The sequence below is a fragment of the Sorex fumeus genome, unplaced genomic scaffold (genome assembly GCF_029834395.1).
Source record: "Sorex fumeus unplaced genomic scaffold, SorFum_2.1 ptg000024l, whole genome shotgun sequence".
NCBI lineage: Eukaryota > Metazoa > Chordata > Mammalia > Eulipotyphla > Soricidae > Sorex > Sorex fumeus.
Genome location: NW_026606081.1, coordinates 56,927,923 through 56,942,303, shown reverse-complemented (window position 1 = coordinate 56,942,303; position 14,381 = coordinate 56,927,923). Strand labels below are relative to the sequence as shown.

At 60.9% G+C, this 14,381-nt stretch overlaps 1 protein-coding gene across 2 annotated transcripts; it reads left to right on the top strand.

Annotated features, from left to right (window-relative positions):
* The first annotated feature begins 3,442 nt into the window (after positions 1-3,442).
* DET1 (DET1 partner of COP1 E3 ubiquitin ligase) lies at positions 3,443-12,272 on the top strand. 2 transcript variants are annotated; one of them, XM_056113844.1, is made up of 5 exons: positions 3,443-3,520; positions 5,134-6,232; positions 8,241-8,428; positions 9,414-9,605; positions 11,839-12,272. In XM_056113844.1, exons 2-5 carry the CDS (start codon positions 5,144-5,146, stop codon positions 12,026-12,028), a joined length of 1,659 nt encoding a protein of 552 aa, XP_055969819.1. In that variant the 5' UTR covers positions 3,443-3,520; positions 5,134-5,143; the 3' UTR covers positions 12,029-12,272. The 2 variants fall into 2 exon arrangements, with proteins under 2 accessions (XP_055969819.1, XP_055969818.1); XM_056113843.1 differs by lacking the exon at positions 3,443-3,520 and adding an exon at positions 4,961-5,041.
* The last annotated feature ends 2,109 nt before the right edge of the window (positions 12,273-14,381 follow it).

Below are 14,381 nucleotides of genomic sequence, written 5' to 3'. Positions count from 1 at the left end.
GAGAGAGGAAAGGGGCATCTGTAGGCGTGGGGGCGAGCACAGGGCTGGATGCGGTTGTGCCACTTGTGGGAAGAGGGGTCCCCACTTAGCGGCAGCTGCTTCCTTTCACGTCTTAGGCACCCAGACCCGCTCCACGCACGCACGCACCTCTGCTCCAACCGGTCCAAGCGAAGGGGCGCCTTAATCAATGTTTTGGAATCAGAATCCTAGCGCCACAGGTCTCACTGGAAAAGGAGCCCCCCTTCCTTCCCCGTCCCCCGCCAGCCTCCCCTCCGACCCGCTTCCTTCCCCCCTACCCAGCTTCCCCTCCGACCCGCTTCCTCCCCTCCAACCCAGCCTCCAACCCAGCCTCACCTCGGGACTTGGCGGGATCCCTCCAGGGCGGGTGTGGCGCTGTCCAGCTGCCGGTGCTGAAGGTGGAGACCCGCGGTGGTGGAGGGGACCTGGGACCCCGGGATTCATACCCTTTGGGGTCGGACCCCAGAGACGTTTTGTCCACCTTGGAAAAGGGAGACTGGGCTTCAGGGCATGTCCCCACAGAGGCGCGTTTTCAGCCCAATCAGTCTCAGTGCCACCCCCCTCTGCTCCCCTCCCGGAGTTCGGAGAATTATTTGCTGCAGTGGCCGAGAGAGTAGGGAAGCGCTTAGCTTTGGGATGCTTCCTCAGAGACCTACCGGCACTTTCTGCCTTCTCTCCGCGTGTCTCGGAGGGGAGTTCTGGACTCTGGGGGGGCTTCATGTGCATGGTGGACAAGGTGGGGAGCTGAGGCGCCCCCCACCCCTTTCTGTATGCAACAGGTCTGCTTGCCTGGGGCTCTGGAGGGCTTCCGGAGGGAATCGCCTGCATCCTCGGAACCCACTCACCTCGGAGGGGAGGCGCAGAGCCGGGGTGAGAACTAGCTGAGCTGAGCCCCCCACCCCACCCCCAGTCCTGTGCTGGCTTCCTGCCTCCTGAACCTGACCCCGGAGGCCAGCTCTCTGCTTCCCGCTCCCTCCCACCAGCCTACCCGCAACCAGTTCTGCCTCCGATTTCTCCTCCGGTCCCTCCTCACACTGGGCCTGGTCATCCTGGCTGGATTTGGAATTTTACCTGGCAGGGGTCTCAGATCTGTGAGACGGACGCTATTCCGCTGGCTCCCTTGTCCCTCCCCCCCTCCCCCCGCCCCCGCAATACACATCCCCCCCACGAGCTGTAGATCAGGTTGGGGGAGGGGAGGGCAGGGTTTGGGGCAGTATCTGTGAAGGCCCCCACACTTGCCTCTCTGATCCATCCTGGAGTCTGAAGGGAAGTGGAGTAGTGCGGAGGTGATCTAGGCTGCTGGCCAGCAGGGAGCAGATGCTTTAAAGGCCACAGGTGGCCTGTCAGGGCCACGGACGTCCATGACGTCACCCGAAGGGAAGGCGAGGGGGGAGACCCGCTTCATATCAAGGCCCCCCGTGGCCATGGTAACGGCTCCCTGCTGGTCCTGGCTCTGCTGCCTGGGAGGACACCTGCGGCCACTCTCCAGGAGGACAAGCGGGAGGATGGGGGGGAGGGGCCCCCCTGCGCAGAGCCCATGGTGTCCCTGCTGAGCAGAGCTGGCCCACCCCATACTCCTCTAGTGCCAGACCTCAAGAAGACTGGAGGGAGGTGATGACCCCCAGAAACCTGCCTCATAGTTTCCACATCCCCCCACCCATACTGTCTGCTTCTCCCTGAATTCCAGGATGTGAGCCCCCCTCCACTTCTGGATCACCTCCCTCCGCCACTGCCACTGCCACGTTTGCCTCTAGGATTTTGTAGAGGCTGGGTTGGGGTCTGTGGAAGGTCCAAAGTGCTGTTCGTGCTCTCAGGGTTTTAGAACATGGAAGTAGTGGGTGAGGGGTGGGACTCAGTGATAGATCATGGGCCCTGGGTTCCGTCCCTGAGACCACACACACACACACACACACACACACACACACACACATACACACACTTACTTGGAAGTACCTGTCCAAAGATGGAACGTATGTTGAAATCCTCGTGTTGCTGGAATACTAGACTGATGCCACCGACAAGGAGAGGGCTGGACCGCAGCAACCCGTGTCCCTCTGCTCCCCAGCAGCCCCAAAGCTATTTACTGTCAATCTTGGCCTTTGTTTAAGAATGCAGAGGCCTCTGCCTTGGTCTCCTCCTCCCTGGCTTGCCGGCGAATGGCAGTGCCCAGAGCCTTCTCTTGGGCCAAAATATTTGCTTCACTGCTGGCTGGTCAGAGCCTTGCAGGTCCAGCCTTGGGCAGATCTCATGGCATCTGTGCCACCCACATCCGGGCAGCGCGGAGCAGGTGATCTCCTGATTGATCAGCTGGGGGTTCTCCTTTCCACCTGCATATTTCGAAAGGTGGTTAGGGCCTTGTGCACAGCTGACCTCGATTTGACCCTCTACACTCCACATCATCCCTGAAGGAAAGAAGAAAAATGTCTCTATGTGTAGATGGTGGAGTCTTTCATATAGAACACTCTAGAAGCATGCAGACTATCAGTGAAAATAAATGTGCAACAAGTTTGCTACTGGTCAGAGCTGAAAGTGAAATTCAGAAAACATTCCAGACGGGAATAGAGCTCACGAGTGGAATTCTATCTGATATCTGCCATTTAGAAAAAAAAAAAATCAAGGCATGGCTCAAGCATCTGCTTTCAGGGGTAATTCCTGAAAGCCGAGTCAGAGTAAGTCCTGAGCACTGCTGAGGATGGCCCCAAACTCAAACAAATAACAAATAAATAAAAAAATAAAGCACCTGTAACAGAAGTCACCCCTGCGAGACAAGATGAATCTGATTTAGTCAAAATGAAAAATTTGGCTTTTAGGGTGAAGAGATAGTACAGAGGGGAGGGTGCTTGCCTTGCCCATGGCCAACCTGGGTTCAGTCAATTTCCAGCACCCATAGGGTCAACCGAGCCCACTAGGAGTCATCCCTGAGCACAGAGCCCCGCCCCCCCGGAATAAAAACACCCAAGAGGTACTTTTTTGATTCTGAGCGCAAGACTTCACCTCCCCGCCCCCAGCATCACGGGATCCAGGCTGCGCACATGCACCGGGGCCTCAAGGTCTGCAGACCCTGATGCACACGTGGGGCCCGGGCCGATGCAGGGACACTTGTCTGCATGTCCCCGTGCCCTCTCTCTTCAAAGTCGGTCCTCCCCGGCGCACTGCCTAGGCGGAGACAAAAGCAAACAGGTGGTTTCTCAAGAAATGACGCACCGGACCAGAGGCATACGACAGAGCTTCTGGCGGCGTTTCTGCAGGAGCAGAGCGGCGCGGGTCCGAGCCTCAGGTCAGGGCTGGAAAGCCCCCCCCCCCCCCCCCCCCGCCCGCCGCCGCGCGCCCTCCGGCCGCCAGGGCGCGCTCTCACCAGCCGGCGGCGCGCCGTCCCCGCGTCCCCCCGCTCGCTGCGCCGCGCTTCCGGTGGGCGCCGGAAGTGGGGCCGGGCAGCCGCGGGCCGGGCCGGGCCGAGGCATGGCGGGGGCGGGGCGCCCACCCTGGGAGTCCGACGCCGCAGGTGAGGCCTCCTCCCGCCGGGCGCGGCCCCCTGACCCCTCACCCCGCCGCGGGGGCGTCCGAGCGGCGGCCACGCCCCCGGGGGTCACCCGCGCGGCTGCGCGGTGGACGCGGACCGGCCCCCGCCCGGGACTGGAGGTCCGAGCCGTCCCGTCCACCTTGCGACCCCCAAGTCCAGCGCCGGGGCGAGGCCCGCGAGTCCTGGGAGTCGGGGGTCCCGCGCTGGCCGGGAGAGCGCGGGGGAGGGGTCCTGGCGCAGAGCCCCGCGTGCCCGGCGCGCCCCAGGGTGTGGTGGACGCGGCCAGCGGCGCCTGGAGCTGGGCAGCGCTGACGCTGAAACCGGCCGGGGCTTCCTCTGGGCAGGGGGCGGCCCCGGGCACCCCCAGGCACGTCGTCCTGGAGGAGAGGTGCGAGGCGGTGCTCAGGAGCCCCGCCTGGCACGGGTGCCCCCTCTGCCCCCCAGAGGAGCAGGGGTGAAAGTTGCGCTCCTGGGGCAGAAGCCGTAGGACAGCGGGGAGGGCGTTTGCCTTGCGCTTGGCCACCTGGGGGTGGGTCCTCAGCAGCCCATACGGTCCCTCGAGCACCGCCAGGAGTGACTAACCCCTGAGCATTGCTGGATGTGACCCCAAGACACACACACACACACACACACACACACACACACACCCCAAAACCAACCAAACAAGAGACAGCTATAATCCCTGGGAGCAGGGAGCTGTGGCATTTTTTTTTTCCTTTGTGGGTCACACCTGGCGATACACAGGAGTTAACACCTGGCTCTGCACTCAGGAGTTCCTCATGGCGGTGCTCAGGGGACCCTATGGGAGGCTGGGAATCGAACCCAGGTCGGCCACGTGCAAGGCAAACGCCCTCCCCGCTGTGCTGTCTCTCCAGCCCTGGAGCTGTGGCATTTTGGGGGAGCATCATTCAGAAAGGTGTTGAGGGCTCACTCCTGACTGCTTTCCTCAGCCAGTCTTGCCCGGGGCTCGGGAACCATATGGGGTGCTGGCGTGTATCGAACCCTGGTTGGTCATGTGCAAGACCTGTGCCCTACCCACTGTGCTATTGCTCCAGCCCTAACAAGCGCTTCTCCAATCTCGTTAGGGATCACACTGAGCCATAGGTTGAAGGTTTGGATTTCTTAGCATCCAAGTAAAATGTTTGGAAACATGATCGGATGTTGACTGCGACCCCTGCGTGGGCAGATCTGATGCAGTCCTGGCTTCATTCTGCTGACTGGTCCCGATTGACTTGGCTGTTTGCACAGCGGGCACTGCTCCTCAGACCTGACAGTCGGGGCCACTTCCAGCTCCTCTGGGGGAAGAGAAATGCTGGTTCTAAGCGCCCCCCGTCAAGGCTAGAGAAATGGGTGTCTCTGGGGTCTTGTGTGCTAGTTTGTTTTGGGGGGCTGTGCCCGGCAGTGTTCAGGGCTGACTCTTGGCTCTGCTCTGGGATCACTCCTGGTGGTGTTTGGGGGCCCATGTCGGGTGCTGAGCTAGAACCCGGCTCCGATGAATGCAAGGCATGCGCCCTCCCTGCTGTCCTCTCACTCTGGCCCATGGGGGTCTGGTCAGTTTGGCGCTGTTTCCCTGATGCTGCCTCCCTCCTGCCCAGCAATGTGACCATGGCCCAGCATGCGTCCACCATCAGGCCGCGCCGGATCCAGAACCAGAACGTCATTCACCGCCTGGAGCGCCGGCGCATCAGCTCGGGCCGCGCGGGCACCCACTGGCACCAGGTGCGGGTCCTGCACCAGAACGTCTTCCCCAACTTCACCGTGGTGAATGTGGAGAAGCCGCCCTGCTTCCTGCGCAAGTTCTCCCCCGACGGCCGCTACTTCATCGCCTTTTCTTCCGACCAGACGTCGCTGGAGATCTACGAGTACCAGGGCTGCCAGGCAGCTGAGGACCTGCTGCAGGGCTATGCCGGCGAGACCCTGGCCAACGGCGGTGCCGGCGACCCGCGCTCCGCGGGCGTGCGTGGGCGCCTCTTCGAGCGCTTCTTCGCGCTGCTGCACATCACCAGCGTGGCGGCCCACGGCGAGCACCTGAACCGGGAGTGCAGCCTCTTCACTGACGACTGCCGCTGCGTGATCGTGGGCTCGGCCGCCTACCTGCCGGATGAGCCGCACCCGCCCTTCCACGAGGTGTACCGCAACAGCGAGTCCGTCACGCCCAACCCGCGCTCCCCGCTCGAGGACTACTCGCTGCACATCGTGGACCTGCACTCGGGCCGCCTGTGCGACACCCGCACCTTCAAGTGCGACAAAGTGGTCCTGTCCCACAACCAGGGCCTCTACCTGTACAAGAACATCCTGGCCATCCTCTCGGTGCAGCAGCAGACCATCCACGTCTTCCAGGTGACGCCCGAGGGCACCTTCCTGGACGTGCGCACCATTGGCCACTTCTGCTACGAGGATGACCTGCTGGCCGTCTCGGCTGTCTTCCCCGAGGTGCGGCGAGACGGGCCGGCGGGCATGGCCGGCCCCTTCCGGGACCCCTTCATCAACTCCCTGAAGCACCGGCTACTGGTGTACCTGTGGCGCCGGGCCGAGCAGGACGGGAGCGCCATGGCCAAGCGGCGCTTCTTCCAGTATTTTGACCAGCTGCGGCAGCTGCGGATGTGGAAGATGCAGCTTCTGGACGAGAACCACCTGTTCATCAAGTACACGAGCGAGGACGTGGTCACACTGCGCGTCACCGACCCATCCCAGGTAGGTGGGCGCTGTGCCCGCTGATCTGGCGTGTCCACGTATCCCCGTGTGAGCCGCCTGCACACAGTCGGTCCAGGCCACCAGCACCTCATTCTGTAGCATGTCTTGTCTCCAGGGCCCTTGAGTGGAGCCCAGCGGTCCAGCATCTCCCAAGTATCACAAGGATCACAGAGCTCAGGCCTTGGCTGGGCCCTTGTGATTGGGCAGTGGGGAGGGCGCTCGCCTTGTGTGTGGCCCACCTTGGATCCCTGGCACCACCTCTGGTCCCCTGAGCACCGCCAGGAGGGATCCCTGAGCACAGACCCAGGAGTCACTCAGTAGCATCGCTGGGTGCCCCCAAAGCAAAGGGATAACAGTAGCAGCAAAATGAAAAGCCACAGCCGAATGCTGCTCCTGTTGCCCGGCTTGCGGCCTGAACGTGCCTGTGGCCTCTCTGTCCTGGCCTCCTCCCCGGGACTCCGAAATGTGGACACAGAGTCGGCCCAGGGGCAGCCGGGAGGGAACCTGATGGATGTCACTCTGTTTTAATTTGGTGCTTGGACCACACTGGCAATGCTTAGGAGTTACTCCTGCCTCTGCACTCAGGGCCCACTTGTGCTGGTGCTCGGGAGATCCTGTGGGACACTGGGGATGGACCTTGGGTGGGCCACATGCAGGACGCGCCTGCCCCACTGTGCTCTGGCGCTTTGGCCTGTCGTTCTCAGGTGTCCTTCAGCCTTCAGTTGATTGTCGCTGGGTTGAATCCCCAGGGGACCTCAGGAGCCCTGGAGTAGAAGCTCGGATGGGGCTGCTGACCCGTCACCAGTGGCCCCAGCTGTCCCCACCCAGGGTCTGGACTCAGGCCATAGCCGTGGGTTCACAGGTCTTACATTCTGGACGCCTCTGCAGCCCTGTCAGCTCGGTGCCACTGTCTCTAGGAGACCCAGAGGAGGGGCAGCTGAGCTCCGAGGTTCCTGGGCCCTGAGGCCTGTGAAATGCTTTTCCTGGGACCCTCCGGCCCCATGACTGCCTACCTCCTGTGTCTTCCCGACTCCCTGAGAGCTTTTAGAAACCTGCCAGGAAAAACCGGAGTTTCCATGTGTGTGTCGGGTGGTGCCAGGTAGGGTCAGCCTGCCGTGTCCAGCATCTCTGCAGAGTGGGAATATGAAGGGGAAGTAAATACCCCAAACTGGACTTTGAGCCACACGCGCCTGTGCCAGGCAGTGCCAGGCTGCAAAGTGCTTTCTTACCAGGCAGGAAAATTAAATCTGGCATTGTGTTTTTTGTTTTTTCCCTTTTTGGGTCACACCCAGCGATGCTCAGGGGTTACTCCTAGCTCTGCACTCAAGAATTACTCCTGGTGGTGCTTGGGGAAACCTCTGGAATGACGGGGATCAAACCCAGGTTGGTCACGTACAAGGCAAATGCCCTACCCACTGTGCTATCTCTCTGGCCCCCAAATCTGGCGTTTTTAAAAAATGATTTAAAAAAAAAAGTCCAGATAGAAAACCAAGTAGAGAATAAACGCTCTGGAAGGAAATCAGTATCAGAACGAAAGATTGAGTTCTCTTTTATACAACGTGTTGTCCAGCAGATGTCTGAGTGTCTCTGTAGAACAGGTCTGGGTTGAAACCCGTATTTTTAGGAGGCCTGTTAGCCAGTTTGTGACTCTGATTATGTGGGTCCAGACTGAAAGCTTTATTTTTTCAGGGACAGAGGGGCCACGCCTGGCAATATTCAGGGGCTACTCCTGGCTCTGCACTCAGCGATCACTCCTGGAAGTGCTCAGGGGGCCCTGTGGGGTGCCGGGGATGGAACTCTGCTGTGCTATGGCTCTGACCCCTGAAACCACACTCCCTAGGTGCCGCTGGCCAGCTCAGTGCCTCCGATGACTCAGGACTCATGGGCTGGGGGCTCGGGCTGAGGCCTGTGGCGGTGAAGCCCAGGGGTTGCCCCTGGGGCCCCCGTGTGTTCCTCCCCGTGCCAGGCACCGGACTCAGCCACCCCCATGCCGCGCTCTGCCCCACAGGCCTCCTTCTTCGTGCTGTACAACATGGTGACGACAGAGGTGGTGGCTGTGTTTGAGAACACCTCGGACGAGCTCCTGCAGCTTTTCGAGAACTTCTGTGACCTGTTCCGCAATGCCACACTGCACAGTGACGTGCAGTTCCCCTGCTCCGCCTCCAGCAACAACTTCGCCCGCCAGATCCAGCGCAGGTGAGCAGCTCCTGCCTGCATCCCTCCTCCCCCCGTGGGCGTGGGCCCGCTCCTCCGTTCTATGGGGCCCTGTTGCGCAGTGTGTTGTGCTGGTCTCCACTGCGGGAGCGCGGAACTGCGTCTCTGGGTTTTGGGTGTGGGGCTGTTGAACCCAGGTCGTGTGACCCCGTGAGCTGCCACCTCATCCCTCAGCACCACCCCCACCCTCCTACATTGGGGTGACTGGGCACTTCTTGTTCCTTTTTCTTTTTTTTTCTTTTTGGGTCACACCCAGCAATGCTCAGGAGTTACTCCTGGCTCTGCACTCAGAAATTACTCCTGGTGGTGCTTGGGGGACCATATGGATTGTTGGGTATTGAACCCGGGTTGGCAGCGTGCAAGGCAAATGCCCTTCCTGCTGTACTGTTGCTCTGGTCCCTCTTTTTTGGGGGGTTTGGATCACCCACAGCAGTGCTCGGGGGTTACCCTGGCTCTGCACCCAGGGATCACTCCTGACCAATCTCAGGGGACCATGGGGGTTCCGGGGATCGAAGCTTAAGTGTCCTCTCCTACTGTTTCTCCAGACCTCTGATTGAGCCTTTTTATTTTATTTTATTTTTTGTTTTTGTGCCACACGGGGCAGTGCTCAGGGCTTACTCCTGGCTCTGCACTCAGGCATCACTCTTGGCAGTGCTCGAGGGACACTGTGGGGTGCTGGGGTTTGAACTCAGAACTCAGGTCAGCTGCGTGCAAGGCAAATGCCCTCCACACCGTACTATCGCGCCGGACCCTATAGAGGCTTGAAAATATGGATTAATAGAGTTGCCAGTCTAAGAAGTAATGGGAAAATGAAGATTTTGGAGTTCCCTTTTGGAGAGAGACCCTGTTGTTGCCTGTGGCTGTGTTTCTGCTGCCGTGCTGGTGGCATCGCTGCTGTGTCCCCCCTGTGCCTGGTGTCCAGTGTCCCGCTGACAGCACCTCCGCCCGCCCCCCCATGCCTGCCTAGGTTCAAAGACACCATCGTGAATGCCAAGTACGGGGGCCACACGGAGGCCGTGCGCCGCCTGCTGGGCCAGCTGCCCATCAGCGCCCAGTCCTACAGCGGCAGCCCCTACCTCGACCTGTCTCTCTTCAGCTATGATGACAAGTGGGTGTCCGTCATGGAGCGGCCCAAGACTTGTGGGGATCACCCCATCAGGTAGGTGGGCACAGGGACTGTTTGCTGTCCTCACGGGGTGTGTGGATGGTTCCTTCCGTGGCCTCCAGGGCAGGGTGCTGTCCTTTGCCATGGACAGGTTCATGTAGGAGTGCGGATGTCAGGTCTTACCCGAATCAAGGTCAAATGACTCCAGCTGGCTTCCTAATGGGAGGATGGTGATGGCAGTCGGACAGTTTGGGAGTAAGGCGGTCCCGGGGTGTCTGGCTTCACTTGGAGGGATGTTCCATCTTTATTAGCCTTGTTGGAAGCTTGGAAGTTCCCTCCAAAAGTGATTCATCCTAGCTGGGAGAACAGCCATTATATGCAGGAGACCAGTTGATCCCCTGCAAACACACATGCACACACACGCAGACATGCAGAGAAACACACACACGCATGCACACATCATGCATACCAACAAATGTACACACATGACATGCACACACATGCACACAAACACTCCTGCGTCTACACACACAAACACATGCACTCACACACACATGCACCACACACACACGCACTCACCTGCACACGTGCACACACTTGCACACATAGATGCACACACACGCACATCCACGCACATCCACGCATGCAGACATACAGCCCTGTGTGGGTGTGGCTCACGCCGTGTGCTTCTGGGTCCAGGTGGCTGCTCTTGGAGCCCCTCCCTGCCAGTGGCCGTGGAGCACCGCCACGTCCACCTGCATCTCCAGGCCATCCATGCCTCCGTCTTGGCTGGTCCCTGTATGAACGCTGGACACTTGGGTCTCAGAGGACGTGCTCTGACACAAGGTGGCCCTTGTCCTCTGCTCCTGCGTCTGCGGGTTGGGGGGTTTTCCTGGAGCGGCATGTCTGGTTTGCCAATGCCGTCGCCCGACCCGCAACAAATGGAGCTTCTCGTCACTGCCCTGTATTTCTGCTTGGGCCAAGGAAGGGGCCGACAGTGCCTGGCTGTCCCCTTGCCGTGGGCTCTCTCCTGACCCTCATCATCCACGCTATCCCCAGCTCTGCGGTGCTTATGTCCTGGAGGGGCGGTGTGTGGCATGTGCCCACAGCTGTGGACCATGCGGCAGCTCAGGCCGCATCCATGAGGCACCACCTGTGTTCCTGGTGTCGGTGACTGTGAGGGTCTTTCTGTCTAAAGGCTTTCCTATGTGGGCTGTGGATTTTACAGAACTTTCTCCGGTGTGGCCACCCCAGTGCCTGCCCCCAGAGCCCCCTTGCAGATGGGAAAGGGGCCCAGTCCTGATGGGTGGGCCTGGCTTTGCTCTCATGGCGTTCAGTGAAAAGTGCAAACTGTCTAGTGTTTTGTGTCTGTGTGTGAAAAAGAACCTCCCTGAAGAATTTCCTCTCAAAAGTAAACAAAGAGGGATGGGCCTGGAGCTGCCCTTCAGGTGGGTGACTGTTAGGATGGAGCCTCGTGCTTGTGTGTCAGGGGCCCCGGGTCAGCCCTCTCAGCACCCCTGACCTGTGGCCCTGGTGTCCCCGGCAGTGCAGAGGGCAGCCTCTGGAGAGCAGGCGTGGCCTCCAGCTGGGCAGGGAGCAGGAGGGCACGTCGCGTCAACCACAGACTTCTTAGCATCCTTCCTCTGTTTCACATGGGGGCTTGCGGGCCGCACAGGTGGTGCTCGGAGATGCTCCCAGCTCCGGGCATGGAACTTGGGCCTCCTGCGTGCCCCCAGCCTCTCCTTACTCCATCTAATGGCCCCACTGCTAGCCTTGACCTTGACAGCTTGGGGCAGGATGCTTCTGGAAAAGAGGGGAGGCTGGGGCTGAGGGGTCTCCCTGGGATAGGAGAAGGAGCCGGTGACTCGCGACCCCGTAGTCTGACTGACCACTGTGCCCTACTCTGGGCAACCAGCCGGGGAAGTGGGGGGGACATGTCCTCTCCTGGGGTGGACTCTGCCGCCGTGCTCTGTGTGTGTGTGTGTGTGTATGCAAGTGCACGTATGTATGTGCTTGTGTATTTGCATATGTATTTGAGCGTGGATGTGTGTGCACGTGCATATATGTGTGCTTGTGTGTGTATGTGTGTATATATGTGCATATGTGTGCTCATGTGTGTACGTGTGTGTTGATGTGTGTGCTTGTGTGTGCATATTTGTGTACTCATGTGTGCTCATACGTGTATGCATGTGTACGTGTGTGCATGCATGTGCGTGTGTGCCCGTGTGCATGTGTGCGTGCTGGCTCCAGGCTCCGGTGCTGCTCAGCCCCGTCTCTCGCCCCCCAGGTTCTACGCGCGGGACTCGGGGCTGCTCAAGTTCGAGATCCAGGCGGGCCTGCTGGGCCGCCCCGTCAGCCACACGGTGCGGCGCCTGGTGGCCTTCACCTTCCACCCCTTCGAGCCCTTCGCCATCTCTGTGCAGCGGACCAACGCCGAGTACGTCGTCAACTTCCACATGCGCCACTGCTGCACCTAGGCCCCCTGCCTGGCCCCCTCCTTGTCTCGGGACCCAGAAGCAGAATCGGGGCCTGGTGCCGCATCTCCCGCGTGGACTGGGCCTTTGCTCTGCGCCACGGCAGCAGACTCGGGCCATCGCCCTGGTGCGTGGCCGGGTGAAGCGTCCCCCGGCCCCTGCGTGCCGAGCACGGCCACCTCCTCCCTGCGCTGTGCCCAGCAGGGCCATCTTTGTAAGGGAATAAAGCGTCTGTATTTTCTTAGCCTGCCCAGCCGTGCCTGCCTCTGTCCCGGTGCCCCCCATGCTGGCGGCTGCGGCCCGCGGGAACACGGTGCTCTCCGGGGGCCGTTTCAGCTCCTGCTCTAGCTCGGGGTAATTGCCCGGCCCCACGCCAAAGCACACTCCCCGCCGTGCCATCTGTGCCGGCCAGGTGGAGGAGGCGCAGACGAGCCCAGGGCAGCATGCGCGGCCGTGCGGGTGTCAGAGCTGGCGTCGGGCACAGTTGGGGGCCCTGAGGAGAACCTCCAGCTGTCTCTTGTCCCCAGCCTGTGTCCTGGGGGCTGCTCGTGGCCAGCTCGAGGTTCCCATCAGCCTTCAGAGACAGCTGGGAAATGTTGGGTCAGCGGGCGGGGGGGGGAGCCCGGGGACAGACGGCCAGCCGGGTATGGGTCCAGCTCACCTCATGAGGCGCAAGTACTGGGTCTGTCCCATCCCATGTCCCCTGGGACTGAGCACCTGCCCAGAAGGAGACGGGGAGCGAGGCGGACATGGCACCTCGGGAGAGCACTGTGGGTGCCTGGGTGGACTCCAGAGACACCCGCCCCCAGCTCACGACGCGGGGGGTCAACAGAGCCCCGAAGAGGGGAAGCACCTGCTTCCTGGCTCTTGCCTCAGAGGGTCTAATGCCTCCAGGGTGCCTGGGAAGGGCTCTGTGGCAGGGGGTGGGGAGGTGGGGGGGTGGAGGTCCAGCCCCTGAGCACTGCTGGGTGTGGCCCAGACTTGGCCCAGGTCTGTTGAGGACTGTGCCACGGGGCCACTAGCCGACCGCTGATGCGTGGGGAGGGCCACAGCTGCCTTGTGTGAGCCGAGCCAGGCTGCAGTGTCTCTGGCAGAGTGTGGCCACCTCCTTTGGTTTCGGCCAGTGTCATGGTCTCCGCGGCTACTCCCTCAGGGCAGCTGATGGGTGTCCACGAACCCTGATGCCCGTCCCTTGCCAGCCTGGTTTTCTGTTGAGCTCCCAGCTGGCCGTGTGCCTGCCTGTCGGAGCGCGACAGGGGAAGTGCTCTCACTCGGGTGTTGCCCTGTGCCCCACTCCCCGCCCTGACCCCTGATGTATCCAGGCCGAGCCCTATAATGAGCCAGACCCCGAGCCTGCTGGGTGGTCCCATTGAGGAGTAGCTGCGACTCCCTCAGGGCCACCTCGAGCTCAGGATTCCGGCCACAATCAAGGAATGTTTTGTCTCATCGACAACACCCCTTAATCACACCCAGCAGTGGCCTCAGAGCTGCGTTCTGGGGGCTGTGATGAGAAGAGAATGGGGGGGGGGGGCGGTGAGGGCAGGTGGAGGCTGCACAGCCCTGAGCCCCGCTGGAGGGCTGGGGGCCTTTGTCTGTGCTCCAGGACCCCCGTTTCTCCAGCCACAAGCAGAGGGACAGTGCTGACACGGCAGGGCCCCTGCGGGGTCTGGGGCTCGAGGGCCCCCCTGTTTGAGTTGCTGCCCTCCCCTGTCCCTCTCTGCCGTCTCCCTGCTTCACTGCGGCCCAGTCGTGCCATTGGCAGAACTCTCTGGCCCTTTGTGCAGAGCGTTCCGGTGAGCAGAGCGCCGACCTTTCATTTGCGCCCTCGCAGGGAAGCGGGCTAATTCCGAGAAAAGCCTAAATGAGGTAATTTCCAAAAGAACGCAGCTTCATTATTTTCAAGTACACCGAGTCACTGGCGAAGTGCGCCTTTGTCGAGCCCCTCGGGCCGCCCTGAACGAGAGACTCATAATTATCGGTAATCAGCGTAATGCCTCCTCTGCCAGGCGTGCCCGGGAAGGGAGGGAGTCCATTAAGTGGTTTCCAGGCTGGGGGGCGGTGGGCTTCGCTTGGTCAGCACACCCCCTTTGCAGCCCTCTCCCTCTGGTCTAAACCAGTTCTGCCGCCTCTCAGCCCCCAGCAGCAGGGCTCAGGCTTGGCTGTCCCCCACCCCACCCAGAAGCAGCAATGGGGCGGATCTTCCTGTCCCGGCCAGCCAGAACCGGCCCTAGCACACCCTGGTCACAGGGACCCCTTCATTGGTCACTGGTCTCCAGAGGTGCTTCCTCTCAAAACCAGAACCCAGGCTGTCCCCCAGAAGCAGGCCTCCCCTCCCCCGCTCACCCCTCTGCCCGCC